Source organism: Somniosus microcephalus, chromosome 21 (assembly GCF_052327205.1).
Source record: "Somniosus microcephalus isolate GS21.2 chromosome 21, FLI_Smic_1.0, whole genome shotgun sequence".
Taxonomy (NCBI): Eukaryota; Metazoa; Chordata; class Chondrichthyes; order Squaliformes; family Somniosidae; genus Somniosus; species Somniosus microcephalus.
In genome coordinates this window covers 23242683-23265753 of record NC_141007.1, presented here as the reverse complement: position 1 = coordinate 23265753, position 23071 = coordinate 23242683, and the positions used below count along the sequence as shown (strand labels likewise).

General features: G+C 45.9%; 1 protein-coding gene across 1 annotated transcript in view; it reads right to left on the bottom strand.

The window, feature by feature from the left end:
- Positions 1-23071, bottom strand: part of cacna1g (calcium channel, voltage-dependent, T type, alpha 1G subunit) — a 372735-nt gene that overhangs the window by 27396 nt on the left and 322268 nt on the right. The window contains exon 33 of the mRNA XM_085963330.1: positions 13208-13348. Within this exon, the coding sequence (XP_085819456.1) occupies positions 13208-13348 (141 nt within the window). The remainder of the gene's footprint in view (positions 1-13207; positions 13349-23071) is intronic.

Below are 23071 nucleotides of genomic sequence, written 5' to 3'. Positions count from 1 at the left end.
GTTACTTCATGCTACCTCTTGGTCCCAAAACCAACTCCAGGGGTAAGCCACATGCTATTTCTTTCCATATAGACACTGCTCCTGTAACAGCTACCCCGTGCATCCTCAACTTAACCAGTTGATTATCCACTTCTAAAGCTTCCCTTCTGTTATCAAGTCATGTTCCATCTGTGTGACCTTATTCTGGGATATATTCTGCAACACTTTGTCCAAAATGAACAATTTTCCACTTATGATTGTAGTTTTTCTCTGCCAATTCTCTCCAATCCTCAAGGTGTGACTCCTTGCTGGGGTACAGTTTCACAGACACTGGCTGTCCTCCAGTATCAGATTCACCCAAATGTCCATGTATCAACCTGGACAGAGATAGGCTATCTGACCACAGGGAGCCATCACAACCAAGCCTTACCCACTGTCCACACATATCTACTCCCACCAGGTGCACAAATGAAACCTTCTGTTGCAGCATTATAGCTCAGCGACAAACTGAAGCTGCAGCACATTAGGGAGGATGGGTGAGAAGGTCTAAGAGCAGGACACCAGAGGTGGCATTAGCTTCTCCCACCTTTTCAAAAAATTGCTTGCTCCCCTTTCAGCCCAGGCTGAGAAGCTTTAACCTAGAATATTGTTTTAAAAATTAGCAAAAACAGAAAATACACAGGAACTAGAAGAATGCATTCCGTTGAGTTGCCATCCCAAGTTTGGAGGAAGCAGTGCATAAATTCTAAATACTTGCAACCATAGGCAGTGTTATTTTCGCTGACCTGCACCTATTGTTGCACATCTGTGCCATGGGACCATCAAGAAGAATTGCATCTGTACACAGGGACCATTTCTCTGCTTAACGCAGCCCATTAATTCAGGACAAATCGGCTACTGGCACCAACATCGTCCATTAATCACATGCTCTTTGCATGAGGCATGATGGGAATAGTACTCATTGTCATCGGCAACAGCTACAACATAGCATGACAGCATTTCTGTACCACTCTACCACAGGAGACATAGTCAATGATGGAATGACACCAACAAGAAGCACAGCCAGATCTAACGGAAGACAAATACAAGATCCAGAAATGTTGGCTTGAGAAAAAGGATCTGTTGCGCGACAGATGAAAGCATTAGTCTACACATCAGCCTGGAAATGTCGAATGCTTGGGCAGCGGAGAGGAGCAGATGGTTTTATATATAAATCAGGGCTAGAAATACTCTTCCTTTGTGAATTTCCCACCAAATTAAATGTATACTATCACACTAATAGAATCTGATACCCGCAGATCGTCTCCCGTAATATTTTGTCTTTAGTTTGAAACGTCCAGAGTCATGTTAGCTGTCGATGGTTTTGCAACGCGGAATTCCTTACCCTCCATTGTGATCTTGTAACGTTAGGACATTAGTCAACTTCTGACACAATGGTGTCTCCAAGTGTAGAGTATAATCAGGGCCTTGTCATCCCATCCAGGCTGACACAAATTGAGGAGTTCAGATGTTGTCATCAACCTTTTAAACTTTGTTTTTTCTGTTGTTGATTAACATCATGTGAACAATTCGGTGAATTTCAGCCTCGGGATTTTAAAAAAAAGTTACATATTTCTTGGAATAAGTGTTTTAAGTATCGTGTGTTGCTGGGTCCCACAATACCTCGCAGTCAGTTTATCTGGTCAGTAGCTGAACCAGGAAAATCCTCGACTCTTGACCTGGGCGAGGTTTGCTGATCTCAGCTAGGGGGCACGGTATGGCCGTTATAACTGGCCGCTGGACCTTTGAAAGGGTTCTTCCTCCTGATTGCTGTTCAGTGACTTCTGTCTGGAAGTCTTGCCTTGTGTGGGCGTTGAATGAGGACAGGATTGGGCTTAGTTTTGATGCCCCCTGCTGGCTGATACTCGTTGCCATGGCTCAAGGATGAATGATGATCATTTGGGTGATGTGATGGAGGGCGACCAGCACCTGTGGAACCAGAACCCAGCAAGGAGTCACCACCTCCAAGAAAGGAGGGGAGGGGAGAAAACTTTGCGATTCTTTTTTCTTTTTAACAACGTACTCTCTGCTGTTGAGGGTGGAGAACTGTCAGAGGAGCTTAATGGTCAGTGGGATCTGATTGGAGGTAGCAAGCATCGACCACACTTTGCATGGCAACATAGGCTGTCACTGAACTGTCACATCTCAAATGAAGTGATGTCACATCATGTGACTCATGCTATGTTACTATGGTATGGGTGCAGGTAGAAGAAAAGGCTTTTTATCGCATCAAGTTCACTGTCTCTCGAAGGACTGCTTTCAGGATCAGATTTATTCACATTTAATCTTTCGCCAACCATAGCTGCTCTCAATGAATAAAGTCTCTTACCTTTCCTCCTGAACACTTCACTGGGCTAGTGTTAACTGCAGTCCACTCAAAAAGTTAACAACTCTGAGGGGAAAGAATTCCTTTGTGTATTAAAATTGTAAACACATTTACGATTTGCTATGAGAGGAAATCTCCATAGTGTTGAGAAGCCACTTCTTAAATTAAATCATGCATGACTCAATTCATAGTCACGTCCCTTGTATACCTTTCTGTAGCTACTTGATTCCTTTTATTGGTTTTAAACCTACACCAGACTCTCGTTAGTCTTATTTTTCCAAGAAGAATCAATTTATCTTTCTTTGCTGCTCTCCCCAGCTCAGTGAGCTAACACCGAGAACAATCCTTTATTCTCCTCACCTGAATCCTTCCCTCTCCCTCAATGGTCTCCCTCCCACTGCTGAAGGCACTGGACTGTCCCACAGGTGCTGGGTGGGATCGGTCTTGTTCCTCATGTGCAAGCCTGTACAATAAGCGTCGGCCTGTTCTGCAACTGGTGGGGCATCACAGACCAATCCAATGCTGTCCCTAACGAGTATGGGACCAGTGAACGGGATCAGGAGCGGAAGCTACCCTTCCGCTCCCCACTTGGCTCTGGGACGCTGAGTCCAATGATCGTGCCCACAGTGCTGAGCTTAACAATTCAACACAGAGCAGCAGGGTGGGCCAACTCTTCCAGGATTGCTTTGATGTCTCCATGAATCAAAGATTAATTTCCCAGACACTGCTGTGAGCAAACGGGCAGACAAATCAATGGGACGTGAAAAAACAGTGTGTGGGGTTTTTTTTTTCATTTTATTTGAAAACTTTTGTTTATTGGTTATAAAAATACTGGAAATGGGTTAAAAAAAACCAGGCTGCTGGACTCTGCAGGGTGGTTGGAGGTGAAGAGGCCTTGTGATGAAATCTCCAGGAATAGGTCCAACTAGAGCTGGAATCCCTTCAGAGCAGCAATCAATCCGGGACTATCCAGGTCTGTGTACCTTCAGTGCCACAGACACGCACGGTGCAATAACTGAACCAATTGTCGGAGCTCAGCCAGTTTTACATTGGACGGTGTTTTTGTACGTGAATCACTGTGCTCATCAACTGTGGGGATAAAAGATCAGTCACACCAACTCAGTCAGTGCTTGAGCGAGCTCCAAAACGGGCAAATATATCAACTAGTGAATCCTGAAGAAACTTCTAACCATTCCATCTTCAGAGCATAACTGGTCAGGTGGGTGGGATTCCTATAGAGTTATGTCGTGGTTATCTGAAGGGGCATCCTGATGGTGAGATAACAGACATGTCATCAGAAATAAAGACACCTATAAAGATGTTTGTATCCCTTTGTCCTCCATAGGCGCCTACAGGACGTAGCAGATGGCCAGAGAATAAACTCTCTATACTCGGCCTGCTTTGAGTCCTGTTTCCTGGGAATGGTGGCAGAGTGGTTATGTTACTGGACTAGTAATCCAGAGGCCTGGACAAGTGATCCAGGGACATGAATTAAAATCCCACCACGGCAGCTGGCGAATTTATAAATTCAGTTCATTAAATAAATCTGGAATAATTACTAGTATCAGTAATGGTGACCATGAAACTACCGGATTGTCATAAAAACCCACCTGGTTCACTAATGTCCTTTAGGAAAGGAAATCTGCCGTCCTTACCCGGTCTGGCCTATATAATGACTCCAGACCCACAGCAATGTGGTTGACTCTTAACTGCCCTCTGAAATGGCCTAGCGAGCCACTCAAAAGGCAATTAGGGATGGGCAATAAGTGCTGGCCTAGCCAGCGAGTCCCACATCCCATGAAGGAATAAAAAAAAATCGCTGACAGCGACCACATAATCTGGAATTTACAAAATAGAATTACAACACGATTAGAATTTGAGCTGGTGATTTTAAATGTTGTCGGGTAAAACTTTTCAAAGGAGACAGCTTTTAACCATGTGCTGTGTCTCGTATGTTTCTGGAGCTGACTTCAAACAGCTTGAGAACGATGTGCTAATTGCTTCAATCCCTAGAATCGCCAAGTACAGAGGTGGAGGTCAATCAGGATTCGGTGCAGACCTGTCCTTTTGCTCGTATTATAAATAGATAAAATAAAGTAAAACGGATGAGTATTTCGAGCCCTGTTATAAGCGGAATACAGGCGTGGAGTATGTACATTGCTTTCCAGCGTATTTAGTAAGAATACGTTAGCATCATCGGGCAAAGAGTCATCTGTCAGTGCTAACGACCACGATTTCTCAGACTGAATATCAGACGTCAGAGAAACAGCCTCCATCTCAGCTAGAGGGATCTAAACAGGGGAGAGACGACCAGTTGTGAGAAACTAGGACAACAGTTCACAGATGGACTTTACACCTCAACAGACTTGCACGCTCACTTACCAGAACTCTCTTAAAACTGCTGGCAGACACTTGTGTACAGGGTCGCTACAGCTACTGTACATTCATTCTTTTTTCTCTCTCCCACCCCCCTCCGCAATTTCCTTCCTCGCTCCCCCACCACCACCACCACATTCTCTGCCGGAGACACTGACTCATGTTGGGGTATAGTTCCACTTATGACAGCAGCCCTCTGGTATCTCACCCTTCTCCATGCCTCATCCCAATGAGTGTCTGAGGGCTGTTCAACTCACGGGGGCATCATCATAGGCGTGCTCTGACCGGGACTGTCCTCGTTTAGTTGACTGCAATCATTGCGAGTTATTTCCTGGGTTTAATTTAATTCTATCGGTGAGACCCAAACTTTTTGTTGTTGTTTTGAAAGCCCATTTAGGGGGGTCCGTCCACTGCCTGAACATCCAGGCAACGCTCTCTGAAAGAACAGACGACAGTCTGAAGGTGTGAAAAAAGTACAAATGCACGCTCGCTCAGTCTGGTTGCACATTTCCTACATAGTAACATTAGAAACAGGAGGCAGCCTTCCAGTCCCTGGAGCTCTTGCTGACAACTATTTCAGTGAAGGGCTTTGACCTCTTCTATTTCTAGCTTTGTTTTCTCTACTTGAATGGTCTGGGCTCCACTTCCTGAGGTAAGATATGTCTCCACACCACCCCCATCACCAGGGGCATGATGGTCCGGACTATCGCCTCTCTTTATGGTCATTCGCTCTATGATCAGAAGACCAGGGCTTCTGACAGATTTTTATCTCTTCTCCCTCTCTCCCCAGTCCAGCCCGTCGACATACGGTAGAGGTCCACTTAGCCAGCGATTGGTCAAACTCTCCCAAAGAGGATAGTTAAGGCTAAGCGATTATCTCACTGGGATGTGAACTCTTAACCTATCAGTGGTGGAGGGAGGGGAATGCAGACGGAGGGTTGGAGGTTAACCTTCCTTGTACCATTATTTATAACTTTCAGTGTCCTATTGGTGAAGGCAGCTCACATCTAATGCCAAACAGACACAATACAGCAAAGATATTTAGCGACTCATTATGTCACTGAACCCAATCTTCGAAACGTATTTCCATTAGTCAAAACAAAGGGTCCAGCCACTGAGCGATTACCAGAGACACCGTGCAAGTTCGTTCAGCCAACCAGCAAGTGATTCTCTGATGGACCTGCTGAAAGTTAACCCGACCGGCCTCTTCCTGGTTGAATCTCAATTTATTAACTTGACCACAATGCCTGGATATTTTTGCAAAATGGATGCGACGGTGCTTCAGAAAATAAATCTACGGAGGCTGATGCGACATGTGTCATTGCTGGGGAATGAAGGCAGGGTAGTTGAATCTATCCCCAATCAGTGCTGGGCACCTCAAGCTTGAGGAGAAGTTTAGCCAAATGCAATGGTACATCAACATCTGATGGCTTCTAATCTTCCTCAAATGTGTATAGACTGGGAGGAAAAGAGGAGCCTGTCATAGCAGGGATAGGGCTTGGTTAAGGGGGAAAACTACCTGTTCCATCCAAATATGTGTCTTGAAAATATACTGTAGTGCAGAATAAATAATAAATGCATTGTTGTTGGTGTTTTTAATGAGTGCTCACTGTGGATTCCTGTTTGTGAGATCTTTTGCACTTTATGATTTCCAGAATTGCAAGCGTTTAATACTGAGAGTTCCTCCAAATGTCACATAGGAATCAGGCATGCTGTATAATCACAGCAATCACTGACTTTTACCCAAAGACAATTACATTATGGTCAACACCTGCACTTCAAGATAGAAAATAAAACAAGCGAGCATTACGGCAACGTTTGGTTGGCAGGAAACAAAATGGAGAGTAGCATAGGTCTGATCTACATTAATAATCCATATCTCTGCTTTAGAGGACTCCTGTCGTGGACATGAAAACTGGGCGGGTTCCTAACGGGCGGCTCCACCAGTTCACTGCCTAAGAGGTCAAGGTGAAGATGAACCCTTCCCCCCCACACCCCATAGTTTAATTAAGGAAGCCTCACTGTGGTGCAGCAAGAGGTGGTCCTTGAAGATCTTGTCAGCACAATGCAAGGGAATGTTCTACATCATATTTGAGCCTGTCTGGAGCTGTTAGAATAATGCTCTGATCTCCCAACACTGTCGTCCCACAAGTGAAAACATGGAACAATAACCTCAGATACTGAACTGCGAGTGAATCTTTCAGTACCAGTTCCTCCTACAACCTATCAGCAATAAGTTTACCTGTAGCTGAAAATAGCAAGTTAATCCATCTACGGCTCTGAACTGTTGGAACTGAAGTGAACATTGGTTTATTCTGGAATTATATCGCAGCTAGGTGAAACGGAATAACCAGATCAACTTGCGCCCCCTTTGCGGGGAGTTGCTGCACTTTAGTGAGAGGCTGCTGTCTCCTGGTGCTCGTCTATTTAAACACCTCACTTAAACAGTAACATGCTGAAGAAATGTCAGACTTAAAGCAGTGCTCCTTACCAAACGTGCTGCTAGCAAACTATTACCATACCACTCTGATTCGGCATGCAGAGAGAAAAGTAAGTCAGTAAAGGAAGAGAGATCATTAACACCGCTGAGTGGAATATCACTTATATATATATATATAATCACACTCGATATACATAGACAGGCTCATCTCACTGTTAACAATCAGCTGGGACGCAGTCATTTGTTCACTAAGAAATTGTTTTCATATTGTGAGGCCCGTTTTCTGCACAAAAGTGCAGCTCAAATGGTTTATTTTTGTTGAGTAATTTTCTCCCCTTGTCTCCGGCTCTTGCTGGGATACAGCTCCACAAATGTTTGTAGGCTTCTAGTTACCTCACCTAAGTGGCCATTCTTTACATGTGGCCCTAGGCAGTGGGCATTATCGATCGTGTTCTCATTGGTAATCACACTTACGCCCTGTCCAGCAGGAGTCAGTGATCAGGGGCAGATTTCCCCCCTCCCTAACTCAGTGTTGCAGAGGCCAATTGGAGCGTGCCCATTGGTGCCTTGCTTGAGATTAGCTGACTCAGTTCAGACCCAGGATGAAAACGGAAACCATTCCTGGTCCGTATGGTACAGTTGCACAGTGGGGAATGCGCTGTACCATATGAGCAATCACTGAACCCAGAATCCAGTAGTCTTAGGGTGAGCGGAACAGCCAATAAACTAACAAAACCATTTGCACAGAGGTTAAAAAAACCCCCCACAAGGTAGCCACTGTCACAGTCAAGATCGACAAGGCCACAGCACAGTGAACTCAGTGGTAGGAAACCGAATGGAGAATGGAATAGGTCTGAATTAAATTCATGATCAAACTGCCTCCTGTCATTTAAACAGTTACGATGATGGGGGAAAACAAGACATTTCAATTTGTTTGAATCAAGTTCTTATATATAAATGAGCTTCCACTGTATCATTTTAAATGTCACGTTTTTTCCCGCCCATTTATTGGCTTGGCATCAGTACCAGCACAGCCACGTTCCTACATTACAGTGCTACTTCCCAGTCTCACTTCCTGTTTCCTGCGTGCAGTGTTAATCTGTATGGGCAAGAGGCGCCATCATCTTCTCTGGTAAATAACCATGCCCATAAGGATTGGAGTTAAAAAAAAATGGATGAGAGCGATAAAATAGTCCCAGATGTAACCTGCCAGCAGCTAACCAGGTGTAGGGATATGTACTCGACCTTGTTACCTCTATGAGGCAGGAAGACATGGTGGGCCATCAGGATCGAAGCTTGGATATCGTAAGTAAATTTTTAACAATACAATTACAGTTCTTACTATTGGCTTCCATTGTTACGACTTGCTACAATACTATCAATAAATCAATTAATCTGGAATGCATTGTCTGAAGGGGCGGTGGAAGCAGATTCACCAGTAACTTTCAAAAGGGAATTGGATAAATACTTGAAAAGGAGAAATGTGCAGGGCAATGGGGAAAGAGCCGAGGAGTGGGACTAATTGGACGGCTCTTTCAAAGAGCCGGCACAGGCACGATGGGCCGAATGCCCTTCTTGTGTGCAGTATGATTCTATGATAATCCGTCACATCCCCAGGAGCTGAATGGATAAAAATCTATCGCTGTTATAATGTGAAGTATTAAACCATGCTGCTTTCTCATAGGGTGAGCATGGTTATTGAGCGAGTAGCTGAATCTCACAGATCAGGAAGATCCCAGGAGCAGTCCATGGTATGCGCTGCTGGCTGATCTCAGACAGAGCGGTGGGGTACGAAAGTTAACCTCAGTGGGTTAGAGAGAGGAAAATCAGTTAGGGCCCCCACTCCCGATTGCTGTTCAACTTCCATCGGGGGAGATGTAAAACAGGCTGGCGATTCGCCATCACCTGTTTTACACTGTCGCACAAAGTCAAAATTACCCACCCCCCCGCCCCGTCTCCCTAAAACCGAGACAGCATTGAAAGCTGTGTTGTGCACGTTATGTCAAGGTTCAGGGATGCCCGGATGTGCTGGTACTGAACAAAGATCATTACATTACCCAGTGCTGTTTCTGGCAGTGTTCACTTCAAGGCAACATGTTCTGCGAGGAATGGAAAAACCCCACCGACTAAAATGAGGTAACAGTGAGCAGGAAGTGACAAAAGGGGATCGATCAGAATTCTCGAGCACATTCATTTGCTCCATATGCACACTAAGACATATTTTCTTTAAATGTTTTCACTGAAATCGTTTACTTTTTCTTGTTGCTTCCATAGTCATGCAACTCTTTTGACCAGTTGTAGAGGAGCACTGTCAGAGAGGCCTGGGAGCAGGTTACCGGTAGGGGCCTGGGAGCAGGTTACCGGTAGGGGCCTGGGAGCAGGTTACCGGTAGGGGCCTGGGAGCAGGTTACCGGTAGGGGCCTGGGAGCAGGTTACCGGTAGGGGCCTGGGAGCAGGTTACCGGTAGGGGCCTGGGAGCAGGTTACCGGTAGGGGCCTGGGAGCAGGTTACCGGTAGTGGCCTGGGAGCAGGTTACCGGTAGGGGCCTGGGAGCAGGTTACCGGTAGGGGCCTGGGAGCAGGTTACCGGTAGGGGCCTGGGAGCAGGTTACCGGTAGGGGCCTGGGAGCAGGTTACCGGTAGGGGCCTGGGAGCAGGTTACCGGTAGGGGCCTGGGAGCAGGTTACCGGTAGGGGCCTGGGAGCAGGTTATCGGTAGGGGCCTGGGAGCAGGTTACCGGTAGGGGCCTGGGAGCAGGTTACCGGTAGGGGCCTGGGAGCAGGTTACCGGTAGGGGCCTGGGAGCAGGTTACCGGTAGGGGCCTGGGAGCAGGTTACCGGTAGAGGCCTGGGAGCAGGTTACCGGTAGAGACCTGGGAGCAGGTTACCGGTAGAGGCCTGGGAGCAGGTTATCGGTAGAGGCCTGGGAGCAGGTTATCGGTAGAGGCCTGGGAGCAGGTTATCGGTAGAGGCCTGGGAGCAGGTTATCGGTAGAGGCCTGGGAGCAGGTTATCGGTAGAGGCCTGGGAGCAGGTTATCGGTAGAGGCCTGGGAGCAGGTTACTGGTAGGGGCCTGGGAGCAGGTTACTGGTCGGGGCCTGGGAGCAGGTTATTGGCAAAGGCCTGGGAGGAGGTTCATTACAGAAACCTGGGAGCAAGTCATCTGCCTACCTTCAATCATGAATGGTCCATGCCATGGGGAGTATGGGAGAGGCGGGGGAAAGAAAATCTTTCCAATGGCTCCCACAGTCCTCAGAGTAGGGCCTTTTCCAGGTTAGTTCTGTCTGAGAAACTATGATCATTCAGGTCTGGTTTCATGGTGTGTGCAATGCAAAGTATTCCAACTGACTTGGATGCATCATGATCTGGGCCCTGTGAGAACCGAAAGTATTAAATTGATTGCAGTAAGTTGGCACCAGTCCACAAGCTTTCTGACAACCCCTAAAGTGAACACTGACCCCAGCCAAAGGGAAAAGGAAAGAGAATTACATTGACACACAATGCAAAGCAAACAGTCCCGTCTCCAGACCAGGAACCTCAGCCTAACCTTAAGACAAGACCTGAAAGGCCTGGAATGGGCAAGCTTTATGACAGGCCTAGGATTTGCAAACTTGAAATGCATAGGCTTCCTTAACCTAGAACCCATTGCCTTTGAAACTCAGAATTTCCTTTTGATTACCCTTCCCCGCATTGTAACTTCCAAATCAGTAAAATGATCCATTATCTCTTAATAAAGGTAAGGGAGAGGAAGCAAAAGAGTATTAGAATCATAGAATGGTTACAGCACAGAAGGAGGCTATTCAGCTTGTCGAGCCTGTGCCGGCAGGCCGAATTAAAACACACTGACACCGAAATAGCTGAAAAGTAACAAGACTGAGATAGTCTAGAGAATCTTTTTCAATGTTCTCCTTTTGTCTGCCTCTCTCACGAGGGTGCAGGCCATTGCTGAGGCAGCAGACGTCTTCATGTGTGAGCCTAGACAATGAGTGTCTGCAGGCTATTTTATCACGGGGCAGGGGTGTTCTAGTTTTGCCCAATCCTATACTCACCCAACACCCATTTCACAGTGGGGATCACTGGACAGCAATCAGGGCAGGAATCCAAGGTGAGTTTCCATTCCCATCACGTAAGGGTGCAATTACGGACTGAAGTCATTCTGTTGCTGCCCAGCGAGATCCACTCAGTTCGAGGATTGAACCTAGAACCGCCCTAACCTGTGTGGATTAGTACTACACCAGGGGGTGTATTGCTCTGTCCTTTCCTACATTACAACAGTGACTACACTTCAAAAGTACTTAATTGGCTGTAAAACGCTTTGGAACGGTCCTGAGGTTGTGAAAGGCGCTATATAAATGCAAGTTCTTCTTTTAAGGTCCTTGCTACTTAGAACTTGGTGGCTTACAAGTGTAGGACTCCAAGTTTGCATCTCAGACTGCTTCTAATTAAATTTAGTTAAACTACATTTGCAACAAAGTGAGAAAGTCAGTGTCATGGCATTTGGCCCATCAAGCCTGCTCCTTGCACAGATCATGTACAACCTGCCTCATCGTGGACTCTATCCATCTACTTAATTCCCAGTAGGAAAGTTCTGCATAAATATTGCCTGATCTCCCAAGGCAATCAAGCGTCAGAACTCCAGAATATTCCTCCATTCTCACACCTCCAATACTGAACTGGTTAAGAGCTGGCTTACTGAGTTTGCACTGCTAGCAGGGAATCTCACCAACGGGCCAATGCATAGCAGGGTATCGCAGGCACAATATACGTAGCCAGTAGATGAGGTTTCTTGTTGGCAGAATATATTCAGAAAATGGGCCCTATAATCTCCTAAAAGGCAGGAACATGACCAAATGTCATTGCAATTAGCTTTGAGGCTCACTGATTATGTACAATAGAATTTCAAGGCATCAACCACCTCCCTTCCATGTCCACAGTTCAGGATTTTCAATTCAAGCATAACACTAAAACATCATTTGCTGATCCTGCAATTCTCTACAAAGTCCAAAGCTGTCCAAGACTTGAATACTGCTCACACAGCTGCGAAGTGGAGTCTGTCCAACACCTGAATATTGCCCATCCATCTGGAGAGGCTTAGCCTGTCCAAGACTGGAACACAGCTCTGACATCTGGCAAGCTCAGTCTGTCCAAGACTTGAATACTGCTGCCATGTGTACAGGAGCTCTTATAACAATCGCCTCGCACGATTGGATAGAATATAGGAAAAGTTAATAGGTGGCCCTTCTCTCAAATTCAGCCTCCAACCTTTCTCTCTCTGGCACGTCCATGTGTCTCTCTACAGGTGTCAGCCGTGGCTCAGTGGGTAGCACTCCTGTCTCTGAGTCAGAAGGTTGTGGGTTCAAGCTACACCCCAGAGACGTGAGCACAAAATCTATGCTGACACTCCAGTGCAGTACTGAGGGGAGTGCTGCACAGTCTGAGATGCCGTCTTTCAGATAAGACATTAAACCGAGGCCCCGTCTGCCCTCTCAGGTTTATGTAAAAGATCCCGTACCACTGTTTTGAAGAAGAGCAGGGGAGTTCTCCCGGGTCTCCTAGCAAATATTTTGGGAGCTTGCTGTGAGCAATTTGCTGCCGCGTTTCCTTACAACAGTGAGTACTTCATTGGCTGTAAAGCACTTTGGGACATCCTGAGGTGAAAATCGCTGTAAAAATGCAAGTCTTTCTTTCTTTAAGGGTTGTTAACATGCCAAAGTAGAAGGCAGCTCGCCCTTGATGGGTGCATTCTTTCATTTCCTTCAGAAGGTGAAACACTTCCGAAAGAGTTATAAAAAACCTGGAAATGTAAATATAAACCATATTAACTTATGTGCAGTATTTTCTATCAATGTCCACTCCTACAGAACAACACTGATTGCATTGGTGAAACATGACCCTCATACTACATTGGCCAAAAGTAACACTATTGAAAGGCCCCTAATATATCCTCGTCAATGCATTCCCTTTGCCTCATTTAGCCTTGGTCTTTTGAGCCATTCTTAGGATACAGATCTGAACACAGGACGTTGGCAGAGAAGCTAGAATTATTAACCTGTTTCTCAGCACAGCATTTGTTTTGCTGTGAGATGGCGTAGTTGTGGCAGACAGAACCCGAGAGGTTGTCCATGAGGGTTAATTCTCCTTCCAGTGAACCTTGGATCAGCAGGGAGACGTTGTCAAAGAATTGCTTGTCCTGTGTGTGCAAGGCATGCAGGAGGAAAGGGTGAACGGGGAGGAGGGGTTAACAGGGGAGGGGAATGGTGGAAGGGGAAGGGTTACATCAATACAGAACAAGGTGTGGGTAGGAGATAGAAGGAGAAAAGAACATGCCAATAAACAAAATCCACACTTTAGTAACAGTGATAGCATTGGTGCACAACATCGAAATACAAACTGATTAATTCTACTCTGAAGCTGTACATTGTAAGAAATGGTTGTTTTTTCATGAGGTGAGCTGGCTGCTGATGTGAAGTTATCCGACTTGCAGACACCTATTTGTTTTGCATAACTTTTGTTGGCATGAAGTATTAAATAATTACCTGATTTATACCAACATGTCTGAGACAGAACAAGATTAAAAGCCATTAACAGTTCTTATCGCCTACTCTGTGATTTCTCAGTCTGGTGAATCATAAATACATTTTCCTGTCTTCATAAATACCTTATAATATAACCTTCCCCATTCCTGCAGCAAACGATTCAATCAGAGTGAGGCAGGGGAAGGAAGGAAACCCACAAAGGCCAGCCACCTTCAGACAGACATTTGGTCTGGTTTCGGTGAGGTACAAACTGTTTGGACTCCAACCCTGATTAGGTTACCAGCCCTCCAGGAATTAAAGATTAACCTCCAGGACACTATTGCCTCTGGTGTGGGGAGTCCAGAACAAGGGGGCATATCCTTAAAATTAGAGCTAGGCCGTTCAGGTGTGATGTCAGGAAGCACTTCTTCACACAAAGGGGAGTGGAAATCTGGAAAACTCTCCCTCAAAAAGCTGTTGAGGCTGGGGGGGGTCAATAGGGAGCATTAAAAGAAAATTGTATGTTTTTTTTTCATTTTTTTTGAGCACTTTCATTTATTAGTTGGGAAAATTAGTTGTTTGACTGACAGTCAAGAATCATCCACTCGAATAACAAAGTCTTTTGTGCATGAAACACAAAAAGTTAGCATGCAGGTACAGCAAGTAATCAAAAAGGCAAATGGAATGTTGGTCTTTATTTCAAGGGGGTTGGAGTATAAAATCAGGGAAGTCCTGCTACAACTGTACAGGGTATTGGTGAGGCCACACCTTGAGTACTGTGTACAGTTTTGGTCTCCTTATTTAAGGAAGGATATACTTGCATTGGAGGCAGTTCAGAGATGATTCACTAGGTTAATTCCAGAGATGAGGGGGTTGACTTATGAAGAAAGGTTGGGCCTATACTCATTGGAATTTAGAAGAATGCGAGGTGATCTTATTGAAACATATAAGATACTGAGGGGGCTCGACAAGGTAGATGCAGAGAGGATGTTTCCCCTCATGGGGAAATCTAGAACTCGGGAGCACAGTCTCAGAATAAAGGGTTGCCCTTTTAGAACTGAGATGAGGAGGCATTTCTTCTCAGAGGGTCGTAAATCTGTGGAATTCTCTGCCCCAGAGAGCCATGGAGGCTGGGTCATTAAATACATTTAAGGTGGAGATAGACAGGTTTTTGCAAGATAAGGGAGTGAAGGGTTATGGGGAGTGGGCAGGGAAGTGGCTTTGAACCCAAGATCAGCCATGATCTTATTGAATGGCGGAGCAGGCTCGAGGGGCCAGGTGGCCTACTCCTGCTCTTATTTCTTATGTTTTTATGTTCTTATGTCTGCTTTACACTTGGGATGGGAAGGTGCTGTGTCACGAGGGTGGATGTGTCAGGTGAACAATGGTGGGAGTGGGCGCCTGGGGTTGTTGGAGGCAAGAAATCATGTGACCCCAACCTTGATTGAATGATATTTTGACCCCAACCCTGATAATAGACTATCTGAAACCAAAAACAGAAAATGCTGGAAATACTCATCAGACTATCTATTACTGTTGTTACATCCTCAAAAAAACTCTAACAGATTTGTCAAACACGATTTCTCTTTCATAAAACCATGCTGACTCTGCCTGATCACATTATGATTTTCTAAGTTCCCTGTTACCACTTCCTTAATAATGGATTCCAGCATTTTAATCTAACCTTTTAATCTAATACTATCCTTAATCTCTTTAGTTAGCCACAGATGGATCACTTTTCCCATGGAGTTTTTATTTCGCAATAGAATGTATATTTGTTGAAAATTATGAAATATTTCTTTAAATGTTTGACATTGCGTATCTACCGTCATACCTTTTAATCTAATTTCCCAATCTACCTTAGCCAACTCGCCCGTCATACCTATGTAATTGGCTTTATTTAAGTTTAAGATTCAGTAATATATTTATTTATCTTTTTGGGTTACATAGAATTACATTACATATAATTTACAGCCTTTTGGTCCAACTGGTTTGTGCCGGTATTTATGCTCCACACAAGCCTCCTCGCACCTCTCTTCATCTAACTCTATCAGTGTAACCTTCTGTTTCTTTATCCCTCATGTGTTTATCTAGCTTTCTTTTTAAGTGCATATATTCTTTTGAACATAGAAGATTAAGGGGTGATCTAATTGAAGTGTTTAAGGTGATTAAAGGATTCAATAGGGTGGATAGAAACTGTTTCCTCTGGTGGTGGGAGTCCAGAACAAGTGGGCATATCCTTAACATTAGAGCTAGGCCGTTCAGGGGTGATGTCAGGAAGCACTTCTTCACAAAAAGGGTAGTGGAAATCTGGAACTCTCTCCCCTAACAAGCTGCTACATAAGAACATAAGAAATAGGAGCAAATATAGGCCACTTGACCCCTTGAGCCTGCTCCGCCATTCAATAAGATCATGGCTGATCTTGGGCTCAAAGCCACTTCCCCGCCCGCTCCCCATAACCCTTCACTCCCTTATCTTGCAAAAATCTGTCTATCTCCACCTTAAATGTATTTAATGACCCAGCCTCCACGGCTCGCTGGGGCAGAGAATTCAACAGATGAGGCTGGGGGTCAATGGAAAATTTCAAAACCGAGATTGATAAGATTTTTGTTAGGCAAGGGTGTTAAAGGATATGGAACCAAGGCGGGTAGATGGAGTTAAGATTTAGATCAGCCATTACCGAATTGAATGGTTTTTGCACACATTTGCATGTCGGGCTTAATCAGTTTACACACAGTTCTTTACACAATGTCTTACAGACCAGTCTGGGGTATGGAGGGTGGTTTTGATGTCTAGCTACTAGAGTGAGCTTTGTTTAACCAGGCTTGTCCCCATTAGACTGCGGCATGGGTCCTCCGTTTGGGGGAAATGGTCATTGCGCCCCGATGACAGGGCAGCAAAAAAGGCAGCTTTGCTAGGAGTGCACCTGAGGGATTTATCTCACCTGAGTACCATATAAGCACCATGGAGGAAAACATAAGAAACATTTTTGCTCTGTAGCACATGTTACAAATATTCAACCAGGCAGCATGTTTTGATTGGATCCTGTTGACTAAGGGTTGGAAACCTCAGCCTGTCTGATCTCAAAGTGCAACCTGAGGAATTATTTAAAAACAGGCACCATCTGATAGTTGGAACCTAGTGCGCTGATTTTCTCAATGAACCTTATGGCAACAACAACAACAAGCATTTATATAGTGCCTTTCATGTAGAAAAACAACCCAATGGGCTTCACAGAGCTGTAATCAGACAAGAGCCAAAAAAGGAGATATTGGGAGGGGGTGACCAAAAGCTTGGTCAAAAGAGGTGGGTTTTAAGGAGGGTCTTAAAGGAGGAGAGAGAGGTAGAGAAATGGAGAGGTTTAGAGAGAGAATTCCAGGGTTTGGGGACTAGACGATTGAAAGTACGGCCGGCAATGGTGGGGCAAAAGGAGGGAGGGATCAAAAAACAGAACAACAGGGGAACTTGTACCTCCTGATGCCTGTGGCCACTGGTACACCTGCAGATAAGGGAAACTTGCAGTCTGCATGGAGACACGGAATACACAAACCCCCATTCATTAGAATTAAGTTTATTTATTATGCTCTTCAACATAAAGGGTTTGCGCTGGGACATTGCACACTTTTCAGTTCAGCCACCCAGTGTCACCAACAAGTATTCCCAGGTCAGATGCAGAGTAAAGGTCTCTCTACTTTGGCCAAACAGTGGGTCTTAACTCCAACTTCAGAAGAACACTCCTCATGTCACCAAAGGGTTATTTTTACACTTCCCAAACCAGCCATCTTTTGGTGTCTCTGCATGAACTTGCCAGTTTAGTGGTGAATTTGGAGTTTTATTGTGTTGTGAGCTTATGGATGCTAAAAGCCGGGTTTAGACTGCCCAAACGTATTTCAAGTAGGAACAACTGCCAATGCTGGGGTAAAGAGCTGGGGCAAAGGAAGGAGGGATGCACCAGAGGCTAGAGTCAGAGGAGTGGAGAGTTTGGGGGGGGTGGTGGAGATGTAGGACTGGACATAGGGAGGGGCAAGACCATGAAATAATTTAACATAAGCATCAGAATTGTAAATTTGAGGTGTTGGGGGAGCCAATTTGAATCAGCAAGGTCAGGGTTGACGGGTGAGTGGGACTTGGCGTGGAATAGGATACGGGCAACAGAGTTTTAGATGAGCTGGAGTTTACAGAGCAGTTTATATGGAGGACGGGAGGCTGGCCAGGAGATCATTGGGGTCTGAAGGTGACAAAAGCATAGTTGAAGGCTTCAGCAGCAGATAAGTTGAGGCTGGGGCGGAGGCAACTGCTGGGCAATGTGACGGAGGTGGAATTAATGATCTTTGTGATGAAGAGGATATGAGGTGGGAGTTTCAGCTCTGGGTCAAATAGAATGCTGAGGTTTCAAACAATCTGGTTTAACCCGAGACAGTAGCAAGAGAGTAGGATGCAATTACTGGCAAGAGTTTGTGGCAGGGGACAAAGATGATGACTTTGGTCTTTCCAATATTTAAGTGGAAGAGGTTGTGGGTAATCCAAGACTGGATGTCAGACAGCAATCTGGCAACGCAGAGGCAGTGGAGATGTTGATTTTCGGGGAGCCGTCAGGCGGGGTTTCAGGTGTGTGTGTGGGGGAACCCCGAATTTGGGGGTCCCGACACCATCCCGCCCAAAACCCCGCCCCATGTAAGTTTCAGGGGCGGCGGGTACCCGCCCCGCACTGGGACCCGCCGAAACCAGGCGGGAAGGGATTAGTGCCAATTAACTGCCTGTTAACAGGCAGTTTTTAGCCTAATCCCTATTTTGAGGGGTTTCGTTTAGGTTTCCTGACGGCTCCAAACCACGCCAGGTTAGAGCAGGCGGGCCGTCGGGTTGAATGAGTTGGAGGGGTCACGATGTCGGCGCTCAGGTGAGTGATGGGTGCATGAGTGCAAAGGTAAGTGTGTTTGGTGTGTCTAAAGTGTGTAAAGAACTTTCACTTACCTGTACTTACCTTAACAGCCTTTCTTCCTGTAGCCGTCGGGAGCGCACCACTCAGCCGGAACTGAAAGCTGAACGGCTGCGATCTGTCAAAAGTGACAGCCTTCAGCTTTGAGTGCCGGTGAGAGTTCTAACTGAGTCTGTGCAGAATGACTCAGCTTAGAACTCAGAGTGTCGGTGTCTCACAGCTTCAAACAGCTGTGAGACACTGATATTTCATCTGCCAAGAACGCTTGACAGATGAAATTTCAGTCTGTGATGTCACCTGTTGCCGGGTGGCCCTTAATTGGCCTGCTGAGCCCGCTGGGCGGGCTCAACAAGGTCAATCAAGGGAAAATCGCACGGATTGGCCGGACGTCGAAGTAGGCGGGTCAAAAACCCGAAAGGGGAAGTCCCGCCTTCTTCCCGACAAGTTCGGGAAAATCTACCCCGTTGAGAGAGGTGGCAGAGATGGATGTCGTCAGTGTACATGTGGAAGCTGATCTCATGTCTACAAGTGATGTCCCCAAGGGGCAGCATGGAGATGAGTGGGCCAAGGATAGATCCTTGAGGGATTCCACAGATAATGATATGGGAGCGGGTAGAGAAGCTGTTGCTTTGGCTATGATTGGTTTGGTAAGAATGGAACCAAGCAAGAGCAGTCTCACTGAGCTGAACAATGCAGGAGAGGCTTTGGAGGAGGATGGTGTGGTCGACTGTGTCAAAGGCTGCAGAGGTTGAGGAGGATGAGGGAGGATAATCCCCCGTGGTCACAGTCACAGAGGATGTCATTTGTGACTTTGATAAGGGCTGTTTCAGTGCTGCGGCTGAGGTGGAAACCTGACTGGAGAAATTCATACATGGCATTGTGGAAAAGATGGGCATGGGTTTGGGACGTGACAACACGTTCAAGGACTTTGGAGAGGAAAGAGGGGTTGGAGATGAGGCAGTAATTTGCAAGGACGGAGGGGTTGATGGTATTTTTTTTGAGGAGGGAGTGATGATGAGAGTTTTGAATGGGAGGGAGACAGTACCTGTGGAGAGTAGCTAGCAGGGGAGCCAGAAAAAGAAATTTGGTGATCAGCAATGCTCTCTACCTCCACTAGGGGAACTCTGGGCCTTTACCACTACTTTCTGGGGCTACTGACACCTTCCCCATGGCAGTCTGAGAAGTGGTGTTAACGGGTGGAAAAAAAGAAAATCCCCTTGTGAACCAGGGGTAAAAATCTGTCTTGTAATCCACTAATTATCTCCTTGAATGGGTCTTTAGTTGGGAATCCAGAACAAGGGAACATAATTTCGCAATTAGAAATTAATCAGTTAAAAGTAAATCAGTATAAACTTCCTTAGGAAGTTGTTGAATACACTGCCCCAGGAGCTGATAGATGCAGAATCGATTAAGGTTTTTAAATTCCCTTCATTATTTTAAACACCTCAATCAGACTGCCTCTTAATCCCCTCATCTCTTGGGCTAAAACCCAAATTCACCCAGCCTCTCATCATAGCTCAGTGCCTTCATCCCAGATATTATTCTTGTGAATCGTCACTGAACTCCAAGGCAACTATATCCTTCCGAAGGTGAGGTGGCCAAAACTGAGCACAATACACCAAATGGGTTCTGACCAACACACTGTATAACTGCAGCTGCACTTCCTTACTTTTGCCTCGTGAGGACGCCCACCGTCCCTTTCGCCTTTTCAGTCACCTCTAGCCTGCACTCTAGCTTCTAATGACTTTTATACCTGAGCCCCTAAATTACACCCTCAGTGCTCCCCCATTTATATTGTATTCCCATCTGCCATTCTTGTATCCAAACTTTACGTTGAATGTAAGAATGGCAGATGGAATATGTTGCACTACGTCTGCTAGCTTCTACCCACGCAGTTATGTCCTTATGTTCTGCTATTGTCATACCTAAACCCGTCCTTTCTTGATGCACATAAAAATATTTTCCATTTATCTTGATACCATCTGCAAGGGTGTTCTGTCATATTCTATCTTGGCACTCATTATTCTCTTGGTCTACTTTTGTTGCTTTCTGTAATTCTTGTTCTACTCATACTTGCCACCATTCTTTGCCTCTACATAAGCTTTCTTATTTTGTTTAATATTGGTTCTAATCACTCGCATACAGCATGGTTGCTCATCCAGGGCTTAAAACCCTCTCTCCTGTAATCCACTAATTAACTCCTTGAATGAGTTTGCTGTTGATCTGTTGATTTGCCAACTAACAACTTCTCCCACTCGGTTGTAGTTAATTCCCTCCTCATCCTGAAAGTTAGTCTTGTGCAAGTCCAAAACTTTGGCAAGTCAATCGTGAATCCAACCATACTATGGTCGTTGTTCCCAAGGTGCTTACTTACTACCTGATTACTATTTCTGGTTCATAACTATCATAAAATCAACTATTGTCTGCTCCTTGCTGGCTCCAAGATATAATGGGGGAAAAATTCGTGCCCTTAGCGCCGCCTGTTCTAATGCAGTATTGAGACCAGTACTGACAGGGCGAGGTGAATCCGGCGGCGCATGCCAAATCGGGACCCCCCCATAGCACTGCCGGTAACAGCTATCGCCGGGGACCTCAACACCAGAGAGATCGTGATGTCAGTGAGGTTGCAACACTCACTGAACGCCCGATTTCCCAAATTGCTTTTTAGCCACTTACCTCACCGCCTGGAGCAAACACTGACAGGGAGAGCTGGCAAGCAGCACCAGGAAGCCGGCTGCAGGGACGTTATTTAAAGGGATCATCAGCAATCACTCGCACTTGTCAGGTTAGTGCAGTTTCTGTGGTTTTTTGTTAGCTTCAGCTACTGCAACAGTTTCATTGAGTAATTTCAAGGTTCTTTTGTATCAGGAGTCTTGTGGCAAGTACAAAGTAGCTACAGTTATTCTTCAAAGATTCAAACTGCAACACTTGGTAAGATTAATGGGGGCTGTACTGGCATGCCACCTCGCCCTCCAGGATCTACGGCAGCAAGAGAGACGGGAACATGTTCACAGAGAGAGGAGGAAGAAGACGAGGAGGAAGAAGACGAAGACCAGGAGGGAGGGAGGGAGGAGGCAGTTGGACAATCGGACTTCCGGATGGGCGGTCTGTGATGTGGTGTGCCACCTCCCTCCACATAGTGCGGCAGACTTGTGGTGAGGGCCTCCTGCCAGTTGGTGGGTACAGAACTGCCCGCCTTCTCTCCAGCGCTAAAACTAACGCTTCCAAAGCTTCATGGGAAAACCTGCGGGCTTTCTCCCTGGGGTGGCAATCTGCCATGAGGATTTGTAAATAAGTGCTCCTTCTCCTTGTCCTTCTTCTTATGGTTGTTGAGGCAGTTGCACAGCCAACAATGCTGAGAATGAGGTGTTGCAGCATCAATGAACCTCCCCTTTAAGTAGTGAAAAAAGCCTGTGGCAATCATGAGTTGCGATTAGACTACACCTGATATTGGTCCAGCCTTTAAGTGCAATGCAAATGAGCTTGTACTTTTAGACTTGATTTAAGACTCCAATAATTTTATTGAGCAGTGAGGACGAATTTTGTGTGCAGTCTAGAGCATTTTTGTCTGGCACGATGGCCGTGATTTTATCGGCACTGAGAGGGCAGGTTTGGAGGCGGGTCAAAGGGTAAAATTGTTTTGATTGACGGCGGGGTCCAATCCCGCCGTCAACTCGCCTCCAAACAATTTTCCCAAGTGTCGGGCCCCCGATTTGGATCCGACACCTAGCGGCGGGAAGAGGATTAAAGCCAATTAACTGCCTGCTAACAGGTAGTTGACAGGCTATTTTTTTAACTTTGCCGCTTCTGTCTCAGGTTTCCCGACGTCTGGACACCATGACAGATAAGTGTGGCGTGTTGTGTGTGTCTGCTGTAATGTTTCTGCATTGATGACAGTTGCAGAAGTGGTGTGAAGGATACAATGGTGCACTGGTGAGTTTCAGAGGTAAGAAAATGTTGGGAAATTCATTTTTAATGCACTTACACATTTCTTTAGGGAACAAGTTTTGAAATCAATGTCTAGTGCCACCTCATTGGGAGAACCTCTCTCAGCAGTGACAAATCGCTTCTGTAACCTCACCTGCAGCTGCCATCTATTCCAACCTATGGAGGGAGTCATTGGAGAGCCTGGGTGCAAGAGCTCACCTTTGTACAGTGATTGTCAGTGTTTGCAGCACCTCAATGCTGGCAAGCACTGTAAAATCAGTTGTCAAAAAAAATTGTGCGTGGTCCCTTTAAGAAAACCAGATGATGCGTCATCAAATGGCGTCATCTGACCGGCTTCCTCTTAATTGGCCGGCAAGCCTGCAGGGCGGGCTTAACAAGGTCAATCAACGTAAAATCACGCCCGTGGGCCAGATGCAGTTGGGGGCAGGACTGGAACCTGGAAATCACCTGACCCGCTCCCAAGCGGCATCCATTGACAAAATCGCCACCAAATTCACCATCTTTTGTCCTAAC